The sequence below is a fragment of the Pistacia vera genome, unplaced genomic scaffold (assembly GCF_008641045.1).
Source record: "Pistacia vera cultivar Batoury unplaced genomic scaffold, PisVer_v2 Contig608, whole genome shotgun sequence".
NCBI lineage: Eukaryota > Viridiplantae > Streptophyta > Magnoliopsida > Sapindales > Anacardiaceae > Pistacia > Pistacia vera.
Window position 1 is genome coordinate 33,984 of NW_022196455.1, and position 11,784 is coordinate 45,767.

At 35.6% G+C, this 11,784-nt stretch overlaps 1 protein-coding gene across 1 annotated transcript; it reads right to left on the reverse strand.

The window, feature by feature from the left end:
• Positions 1–10,834: 10,834 nt before the first annotated feature.
• On the reverse strand, positions 10,835–11,458 carry LOC116110601 (early nodulin-55-2-like). The gene is made up of 2 exons (XM_031396806.1): positions 11,207–11,458; positions 10,835–11,077 (listed from the first exon to the last, which is right to left on the reverse strand). Exons 1-2 carry the CDS (start codon positions 11,397–11,399, stop codon positions 10,881–10,883), a joined length of 390 nt encoding a protein of 129 aa, XP_031252666.1. The 5' UTR covers positions 11,400–11,458; the 3' UTR covers positions 10,835–10,880.
• Positions 11,459–11,784: the final 326 nt, after the last annotated feature.

Sequence of the window (11,784 nt, forward strand, 5' to 3'; positions counted from 1 at the left end):
AATGTTCTATGGGTGGATGCAAGAAGTAAGGCCGCATTTAGGGAATTCGGCGATGTTGTCATTCGACACGACATATTTGACTAACAAGTATGATATGCCATTTGCTGCGTTTGTCGGTGTTGACCATCACGGCCATTCCACATTGTTAGGTTGCGGGTTAGTCTCCCACGAGGACACACAAACTTTTGTATGGCTTTTTGAATCTTGACTTGCATGTATGTGGAATTCTGCTCCTAACGCTATAATCACTTATTAGGACAAGGCAATGCAAAATGCAATCGAGATTGTGTTTCCTGATACATGACATAGATGGTGTTTGTGGCATATAATGAAGAAGTTGCCGAAAAAGTTAAGTGGTTATTGTGAATATGAACATATAAAGTTTGCTTTGCAAAATGCCGTGTATGATTCACTAACGCGTGAGGAGTTTGAAGAACGCTGCAATAGGTTCATTGATAAACACAGCCTTCACGAAAATGACTGGTTACTTGGTTTGTATAATGAAAGATATCGGTGGGTGCCAGGAATTTTTAAAAAATACTTTCTGGGTAGGTATGTCTACTACTCAACGTAGTGAAAGTATGCATTCATTTTTTGATGGGTATGTAAATTTGAAAACCACATTAAAACAATTTGTGGAACAATATGAGAATGCATTGCGTGATAAAGTGGAAAAAGAAAATGAAGCTGATTTCAAGTCATTCAAATCATGGATCTCTTGTATAACCACTTATCCGATGGAGAAACAATTTCAAGATGCATACATTACTGCAAAATTCAAAGAGTTTCAAAAAGAGCTTGTTGCTAAGCTCTATTGTCAGATTCATTCTTTCAAGGAGACTGATTCCAATATCGAATATGTAGTCGAGGAAGATATACTGGTTGGAGAGAGCTACCGTCATGTTCCTTTTGTAGTTTGCTTTGATGAACGTGTTCCCGAGGTTCGTTGCAATTGTCAATTGTTTGAGTTTAGAGGGATTTTATGTCGACATGCAATTGCAGTGTTGATTCATAAAAAAATTTATCTTATTCCAAAAAAATACATTTTAAGGTGGTGGAGGAAAAATGCATACAGATGTCACACCAAAGTTAGGATAAGTTATAATAGTTGGAGCACGATTGTTGAAGGACAATGATTTGATAAGTTGTCTAATTCATTCTGTGCAGTGGCAGATTTGACATCAAGCAATGACGATAATTGTAATGTAGTCATGCAAATGATTAGTCATGAAGAACAAATTAGTATCGAATGTTGGCGTTGGCGGGATTGATAGCTGCCTAAACATGTCATCTAAAGGTGTCTAGGACCGTAATAGTGTTCACTCTACTTCCATAGAGGGCAGCAATAACATTCTGACTCCATCAGTTGTTCGTACGAAAGGTCGACCACCATTCAAAAGAAAGCAATCAAAGGTCGAGCAGATTGTACGTAAATTTAAAGGGAAGAAATTGCTTAACCAAGTGAGTGTCACATCTAATTTTATAACGTTTAAAATATGTTAATAAATGTTATGTATTTATAAATTTAATTTGATTGCTGGCTTGGAGTTCCCAAGAATCAAAAGAATCAACTGAAGCTAGTGCATATGTGAGTAATGTCCACCCACGTGAAGTAGGAGTCCCTATATTAAGTTAGGTATGAATCCTTTAGGTTGAAATGTGTTTTAGGTTATAATATTAATGTTGTTGTCTTTTCACTGCCCAGGGTTACGCTGAACTGTCTGTCACCTACAGGCCATCACCTTCATATGCAAATTATTGATTGAAGTATCGTCTCACAATATACAGTTGGTGGTACTTCACTTTACTTCTATCATACTTTTTAATGGTTGCCAATGTAGCTCACCAGAAGGCATTTTACCAGTTGGCAAAAATGTTTCACACAGGTGTGGGGCTTAAGTAGAATCTACAAATGGTAAATTTAGTGCTATTAGGGACCATTTGTACCTTTGTAGTTAATGCTATTATGGTAAATTTAGTGCCATTATGGCTCTCATCTCAACATGACTATGTAATCTCACTTTGTTTTTTGAGTATAAAGACCATTTGTACCTTTGTAGTTAATGCTGTTGTATTTAATTTGATTACAAGATGGCTAGTTTCTAACTAAGGAGTACATTGTAAAAGTAGATTTAACTCAAATGAAATGTGCATCCAGCAAACTATACAATTGTAAAAGTTACTTCTAACTCAAATGAAATGTGTTAAGGAGTACAATTGTAAAAGTACTTTATACATTGTAAAAGTAATTTATACATTGTAAAAGTAGATATAACTCAGATGAAATGTGTATCTAGCAAACTATACAATTGTAAAAGGTACTTCTAACTCAAATCAAAAGTGTTAAAGGAGTACAATTGTAAAAGTACTTTTAACTCAAATGAAATGTGTATCCAACAAACTATACATTGCTGAAGCTGCAACAAAAAATCAGTTTTTAGATGTTGAACAACACTGCACAAGTTGCAAAAATGCAAACAATTGAGCTGCAACTCCAGAAAAAACACTCCCGGAAACTGTAAGTCTAGAATAGTCGGGAACATCCAAGCAGCCTCCCCAGAATAAACTTCACTTCCAGCAAACAAGAAACTGTAAAACCTGCAGAACTGTCCATGGAATAGCAGAAAAATGCAACAATTAAGCTGCAACTCCACAACCAGCACCTTCCCGAAATTCTCCTCTAGAAACACCACACAGGCACAAAAGAAAGCAGCTTTCTGTTGTAGTAACTTCAACATGCCCACACTTCACGACCAGCCAACCAAACACTGCAATCACTGCATAACACTCCTGGAAACTCAAAAAAAAATGCCCAAGCTTCATAATCAACAAAAAAAGAATTGTACAAACTGTAAAGTTCTTTCGAAAACAGCAAAAAAACATAAACTGCACAAACTACACAAGCTGCAGAAAACTCCTAAACATTGTACAAACAGCAAGTGCAAAGACACACAAACTTCCAACAATCCCACCAAAAATCAAAATTCAGCCTTGATCTGCATTTAATTAGGAAATCTGTTCAAAACTGGTCTGATTTAAAAAATAAATCAAAAACATAAAAAAAAATAGTTCACTCCAAAATTAAATTAACATCTACCTATGATGGAAAATGGAGAAGAAACATTAGACCATAGTCAACTAAAGAAACTCCAAAATTTAATTAACTTCTACCTATGATGGAAAATAAGTCTTCCATTGGTGTAAATAAGCTCTTCCATTGTTTGGCAAGAAGCGCATGTTTTCTTCTCCTACGGGACAATGGTGATTTAAGAGTACCCTTGAAAAAAGAAGAAACAAAACAAATAAATATCTTCATAAAAGGGAATGGAAAATAACAATTATAATTGAAAAAAACAATGCAGAACAAAAAATGGAAGCATCAATGGGCAATGCACATATACACAATAGACTAGTGAAATTTTAGAGAACTTTATAACAGAAAGAAAATAAAGGATAAAAGCACAAGCTTCTTTCCATATACATTGAGATGTGCAAACAAGACAAAAGCAAACGGGAAAAGGCAACACTCTTAACTCATCAACACTAACACTTACACTTTAACTTGGTCATCCCTGCAATTATTCAGATATGACTCAATCCATTTGTAAAATAAAAATGACAAGGTGCCACCATTTGTTTGGCTGAAGAGACACAAGATAAGACATGGAATAATAATATTTCAAGACAAAAATCAAACCGTCAGAAACACCAAACTGAATCTTGCATGTATAAGTCTCTTTTTTTGGGGTGGTTATTCGCCTCTACCCTGGCCTCCTGGACACAGGAACTCCAACTGTTAACCCTTCAATAACTTTTGCTGGACAAACAAATTGACTCCATTATTAATAAATGACAAACCCCCCAAGAGTGGTTCTTAGGATCGACATGCAACAAAAAAACAAATCACGAGTGTTAGTAGAGTTAATTGAAATGCTACCTTCTATCAGTAGAGTGAAGGGTGTTTGGGATGGTGGATGGCGACGACCTGGTGCGACTATGGTGGTGGCTACGGTGGTGACTGAGATTGGAGAATGTGGTGGCTAGCGTTTTCAAAATTGAAAGAAAATTTGGGGAGAATTTTGTTGGGTCCCCTATTTTAGGGAAATTGAAATTGATTTGATTTGTTTGAGGGAAAGTGGAGATTTCAAATTTTAGGGTATTTTGAAAAAAAAAAAAAATTAAGTTTTAGGAGGAAGTGATGTGGCAGTTTGGTGAAGTGGTAGATGAGATGACAGTGCCACGTCATCTGCCACGTCATGATGTGAGAGAGTGATGTCAGAAACTGATGTAAACGTAGTATTACTGTAATTAAAATAATTATGGGTACATTTACCAAATAGAGATATTTATACTTAATTTATTAGTTATATTATTTAGAAAAACTAATAAATTAAGTATATAAACATTGGTAAATAACATCACTCTCTTTTGAATCCACCACCAAGTAATCAATTTTTTGTTGCCTTTTTGGGACTTCATTCTATCTAGAATTTGGAAATTATGATCCGATTGGGCCTTAGTAGAACTCAGAATCCAAATCCATTGGGCCTCAATGACCCTCATTCAAGACAAGTGATTTTTAGCTCCCATTAAAAATTGATTAGTACCCCACTCTTATGTATATACTGTTCTTAATAATTATTTTTCTTTCGTTTCTTTCATGGATTCACTGGATGTGGAGTATGTAGGCTATGATATGTTCTTGGCTCTGAACTTCAATATGTGTTTGTTTTTTGGTTTTGTATTTCTCTCGAGGTTGTTCTTGGGGTGATTATAGTTTTAGTGATTGTTTTTGAGGATCCTGATCACGTCTTTATGTTAGTTAGAAGAAAAGATTTGTGAATTAATCATAACAATTGGCTTCATGTTGCAGTGATCACTAACAACACATCTAATGGTTTTCTACTAGTCAATGCATTGTATCACATAAATTGTAACACATCGGAACCATTTAGCATAAAGACAAGAGGTGTGACTGTGATTCCATTGACTGATACACAGACACGCTTTATAATCAGTGAACGGGCTGATCTTTGCAGAGACGGCTTCAAGTGAATATGAGAGATCATGTGCAAGAGGTCAATGAGGCTCCTTCACCCCTCTGAGTGTCTGTCGTGCTGGTGAAATGATCATGGACTCATGGTTCATTGCTTGGATTGATGGTTGTTTAGTGCCAACAGTAGGGTAATCTTTGCACTTTTTTTTGTAACTTATAATGCATCATTTTGTTGTTGCCCTAGTTGAATTGATTGGCTCCAGAGTATATTTTTGCCTGTGATACGAGGTTTGACATTGCACATATATATCTATATATCGGCTGTTCTGCAACTGTTAACTTCTTGTTAATTGCTATTTTAATTTTACTATGCATGAGGTAGCCAACCACTTTATGTTTTTTACACATTTCAAAAGGAGTGAAAAAGAGAGCGTTGTTGGGGCACTTCTTGTTAAGTTCTCAAGAGTGATTATGTTGCCAGGGCTAATGTTCCTCTTATCACTAGCGTTCCTCTGATCATCGATCTAAGGGCTGACAATGAAGGAAATTAACATGAGTCTTCATCTTTGGCTTTCTTGCTCCAGAGCTCCTGCTTTTGTAGCTCATAATGAGTTCTGGTGGGGTTGATGGTATGGCGGTAACTTTTATAGGGGCTCAGTGGTTGTTTTTCGTTTGATGTAGCTTGAATAGATGAAAAAATGCATATATATTAAAGAGTAATACTAGCCTTACAAAGAGGCATACGAAGAGCCAAATCTAATCCTTGAAATTCATGATTGCCTATTTCTCTCTCTCTTTTTCCCTTCTTTCAAGGGCTGAATTTGACTCTTTGTATGACTCTTTGTAAGACTAGTATTACTCATATTAAATCTGTTTAATCTGTTAGAAGCATACTTAATCCATTTATTATTATTTGAGTTAAGCATCCAGATTTTGGTGTGCTTGCTTTTAAAGGCGGATTTGTTTACGGGTATCAATTAGATTTTACTTCAAACCGGAGATGAGTTTGAGAGGTGATCGGAATTCGTAGGAGGGGTGGGAGAATCAGTTCTTCAAGGGGAGGTGATAGAATTTTCTCGTATTTCTTTTTTAATTATATTCTTATAGCAATTAATTTGATTATAAACTGAAATTTAGTATATGTTTTGGCCTGCTGTGATCAATAGATTGTGTGGCTTTAAGAAGAAAAAACTTTATAACATAATATCGAATAAATATAATATAATATTTCAAACCTAATATTCAATTGCATTTAATCAGCCACTAGGGGCGTCATTGACCCGTTTTAGTAGATGGGCAGATGAGATCGTTACCGAAACCCAAGTTAAAATAGAAGTTGGGCCTTGGGCCTTAATTCAAGAGCAACCGTTGAGATCACCGAAAGAGATATAGTAGTCAAAGATTATTTGTCAAAATTTTATATCAGCTAATAAATGAAGGATTCTCTTAGCTCCTGCATCTGTAGCTCATAGGAGTTGTGGTGGTGTTTGATGGCATGGCAATAGCTTTGATGAGTGCTTGGTTAGGATGTAACTTGAATGGTTCAATCATGGAGTAATTCGGTTGTATGTAATTGAGATCCTAGCTTTGAAGCTCAAATGGTGTCAAGATTAGTATCAATAATCATCTTGTAATGATAATATTAGTTGATTTCATTTATACTTTAAACATCGTTAGTTAATAGCACACTTAACCCGAGTTGAGAGATGATTGGACTTTGTAGGAGTGGGTTTGATGAATAATAATCAACAAATATACATGCATAAGAATTTCATAAATTATTACCCCAGAGAAAGTTAGGCTAACAATATGATTTTATAATTACATGAATCAGTAGCATAAGTAGCTAGAAATTAAATAAGGGAAAAACGTAATCTAGGTATCTTCCACTTAATATTTTATTTACAACACAAAAATCGTAGATTTTCTTTATATTTTTCCCGGTAGCCAAATGAAGAGAATTACGCAGAAAAATATATACAATTGAGACTTCCTATGCCACCTTAAAATTGTGATTTCATGAATTGAAACTGATCATAGTTTGGATCATTCAATTTTGTAGGGTGCAATGTATCAGATGATACCAGTTTGAACTCTTATTAAGGCTAGCTAATAACTTGTTCATTGACTGTTATGTTTATTAGAACAGATCAAAGATCGAATATATATGGGCCATATCACAAGTAGGACTACAATGAAAAGTATTTAAACTAAGAAGGACTGAACTGAACTAAAATTGCAATAGGACTGTAATTAATACAAGACGAAATGACGCCTTGTAAATTTACCGCTTTGCGGTACTGTGGATTACTTTTTTTTTTTTTAATTATCCATGCTTTATTTACTATTTATGAGAGATATCTTCAACACTAGCAAATAACATAACAAATTCTATTAAAAAAGAGCTCAAGGGTATAAATGTCATTTGATATGATTAATATTCCAATTAAAAAGGTACAACATGAGAAAAAAAAAAAAAAAAAACTTGGGCTCCGCTTGGTTGGTTTTTGGGAATACTATTATTAGTATTCCCAAAAAAGTTAAACAGTAAAATACCAAAAAACTCACAATATTATCAAATATTATTTAACTTTTTTTAAACCTCCTAAATCTGTTAATTTAATTAAATATCCCTAAATATTTTTTTCCAAATTATAAAAACACCCCTAAACCCACATTATACCAGATTCTGGCCACCACTGCCGGAAGTTGGCTGGAATCTGGTAGGATGGCACACTACCGGCTGGATCTTGCCGCTAGTGCGTCGATTAGCCGGTCGTGCGCCGATACGGAGACTCCAGCCACCCTCCGGTGGTATGGCTGGCTGTCCGTATTTGATGGGTGGGTTGGGGGTATTTTTGTTAACTTTTAATGTTTTATTATGAGGGTGTTTTGTAAAAAAACAAATTTAGGGGGTATTTTATTAATTTATAAATCCTACATCGTAATACCCGCCCAATTTAACTTTTTTTTTTAACTTTTTTCAAAAAAAATTTCCCAAAAATGTGAACCAAACGGAGCCTGGGGCACTTAAATCTTAAACTTAGAGAGGTGACAATGTTATCCTTCGTTACCTTAGCACTAATAAGAATATATATTGGGCACATAAATCTTTATATAAACAAAAACAATTTTCTTTTTAATTAGTGTTGATGCTTGATTTTAACACTAATGACTGTAAAGTGCTAAGCGAACTTAGAAATCACACGTGATAAGGAAACATGAAATGAGACAATGAATAGAAAGCAATATTTAAAGTGGTTCGGATGCTCAAAAGCGAATCCTATGTCCACTGCTATTGCATTAATAGATGGGTGAAATCAGGTTGCGTGTGACGAACTGAGTTACAATCTAGAGGGGATATAGAGAGAGAGAGAGAGAAAGTATGTAAGCTGTTTTAGACTAAGATCAATTAATCTCATAAATGAGAGGGGTGCCCTCTATTTGTAGTAGGAAAGTGTAAGATAATGATTATGAGTCTGCAAGTGGGTAGATGCCGTACAAATCTTTCTTTGCATCCCATTGGTTATCTAAACAATAAATATCTTCAAATTGCGTAGGGCTTGGACAGGTGGATAATCTCTAGCTATTTGCAAGTTTGATATTCACTTACTGTACTGACAAGAACCATATATTTTTCTTTACTATACAATGTGGCAACACTAATACGATACAAAACCTTTCTAAATCTTGATTGACTCTTGTTGACAAGAATGGATCCCAACTTTTTAAGCATAACAATTAGTATAATACATTTTTCTACGATTCTCTTTTTCCTTTGAATCTCTAGCCTTACGTTTGGCAGTCTAGTGGCGGTGTGGCGTGTTATATTATCAATTGGGGTTAACGCAAAGCTTAGCCAAATGGTTATTCAATTATTTTAGTTGAGTAGATGAAATCTAGTTAATGACCTAGTTCTATTCATCCAACTGAATTATGGGTTTGATCCTAGAAATATGCAATAATTTAAAGCATGTCATAGATTTTGTCTCATTGAGTATGTTATGTCACATCCTTTCTTTTCCGTCTACTCTCACACGTGATGAATGAGGTTTAAACATTCAAGCCCAATATATTTATATCACCCTGTAGTCCTCATTCTTTCTGATTTCTTTCGCATTAAACCTCATATTTTCGTCCTTTTCTTCGCAAAACTGGCCGATTAATTTAAAAGAAAATTACAAATAGAACCCTCCTATCACCTATCATTTCAATTACGTCAACACTCTATCATTCTCTTTCCTCATTTAATCTACCAAACTCCATGATTACCTCTGACATCACTAATTAATAATCCATTTTGTTTTATTTCTTATAAATTCTTAAATAAAATATTATTATCCCATTGACCTTTAGACATTTCCAAGCTCATGCATTTTAGATATAAACATAGGCTGAACGACATGCAGGTAGCATAGTTTACCGTAAAGATAATTTGATAGCTAGAAAGTGTATAAATGACAAATACTCACTTTTCGTTAGTTTCTATTAGTGAATTTTGTTAGCTGAAGGGTAGTGTGATAATTTTATATTCAACCTGAAAAAAAAAGCAAACAAGGCTGGACGTTTTCAAAACCAGAAAATTTTTGGTCGGCTGCAGGGAAATGGCCGGGGAAACACTCACCAAATACTTAGACCATTTCATGCCAATTTGTTCAAAAGCAACTGAGTATGCAGCATTTATATCAATTTGGGTATACTTTACCACCATGGTCAATGCCAAAGCCATCAAACAATAAGTCACAGTAATCATAGACATTGAACCAACCAAACCAATCGGTATATCCCTTGCAGGACGCTTAGTCTCTTCAGCCATAGTTGCCAGCATGTCAAAACCAGTATAAGATCAATAAACTACAGCTGCAGCTTCAAAAAACCCAATTGCACTGAAAGGTGAAAATTGGCACTAAATTTGAACTCTTGCCATGAACAAACCCAACAACAATAACAAACACAATCACACAAGCAGGGAAATGGCCGGGTAAATCGGGGTGAGAGGGACATGGGTTTTGGAGAAGGTGATGTGGGGCTTCAGATGGGAGTGAGTTCTGGCTTGATCCGGCTATCGCTAGGGTGAAGATGTGTCGGGGGAAAGAGAAAATTCCGGAAAAAAATGGGTCAATTTTGGATGGGGATGGAGGAGGATGGTGGTGGGAGGTGAGATCAACTGAAAAGGTAAAGGAAAAAAGAAAAAAAGCCGGCAAGAACGGTGGCGGCGGCGGCTTTGAAGAAGAAAGGTGGTTTTAACTGCAGAAGAAAGGGCTGAAATGACATAATCACCCCTTATATGTTTTTAAATTTACTATCTTACCCTTTTACAATTTAATTTAACGGACAAATATTAACAGAAATTAGGTGTTTGTTATATCCAAACTTTTTGATACCAAATTATATTTACAATAAACTATGGGTGGGTGGGTGCATGTCATTTTGCCTATAAACATATTTAAAAGAAAATTAAAATCTGATGTAAAGGCTAGATAAATGGGGTGCCGCACACAATGTGATAGTCAAAATTTTGTTTGTTTCGATTGACAAAATTTGGCGGCTAATTTTGACTGTACTATTAACATAAATGTGGTTGTGAAATTTGACCAATTGATAAAAGATTATTATGTGTTAATATTATATTTGTAGTATAGTCAACCCTTTTGCCTGATCAGGTTGGCTCTGATGGATATTACTTCCTGTATGTTGTATTTTGTAAGCAACCATAAATACATATGAAACATCTCAACTCAAAATGCAATCCAACATAATTCAGGAAAACCAAAGCCGCCACTCTCGTGTCTCAAGTCAAACACTCACCATCAGGTTCAGAAAGACAGATTATATATATATATATATAATTAACCAAATACATATATGGATAGCTAGCCACGTGTTAGGGGTCAACCTGGATGTAGAGCCGGAGGTCTTTGCAGTGATTGCCGGAAATGTAGTAAAGGTCGCCGGGCTGAGTCAGCTCGATGACGGTGTAGCCATCGTTGTATACTTGATTTGGCTTTAAATTTGTATTACAAGTTCTGTATAACAGTTGGGATGCTTCTTGCACATCGTACTCCGTCGTGTATCTGAACACTGCCCCAATAATATAATTATGAAACAAAAGTAAAATATTAGAATTTCAACATAAAATTTTAAATCTTGTGCTGCGTTATGGTTGTGCGGCGGCGGTTCATGACGAGAAGATGATAGATTACTGCTTACCGAGAGTGTCTCCCACGCGAGGCTTAACGGACTTTGCCCAAGCTGAAACATCGGATTCCGGACTCCAACCTTTAGATCCGCCCACATAAATATCCATTTCAGCAAGAGCAACTGCACAGCTCAAGGAAAGGATGAAGACGAGTAGTGCAAAAATTTTACCCATTAATTCTTTGCAACTCAGTGAGTTAAACATAAAAGGAAAAAGAAGAAGAAGAAGAAGAGAAAAAATGGAATGAGAAACTCAATCCATATCATTATTATATATAGTCTTTCCAGGAATGAAGAAAGACGGGAACAATCGAACATGAGATTTTAGCATCTAATGACACGTTGAAGAGTTGAAATTGAAGGGTTAGGATCGGTTTACTTATTTGCTTCTAATTTTATAAAACGCGTTTCAACCGCGTACTTTTCTTCGTGGCTCTCCCGTAGTGGGTTTAAGTTTGGGTTTGCATTTGGATTGGGTGGGTCACACAGTGGGCTCCATTTTTTCTCTAACAACGGAGCTGGCATGCTGTAGGATTCTAGAAATCAACAACGTTGAAGGCAAAGTGAAGAGGCGGGTCCTGATAACCTTT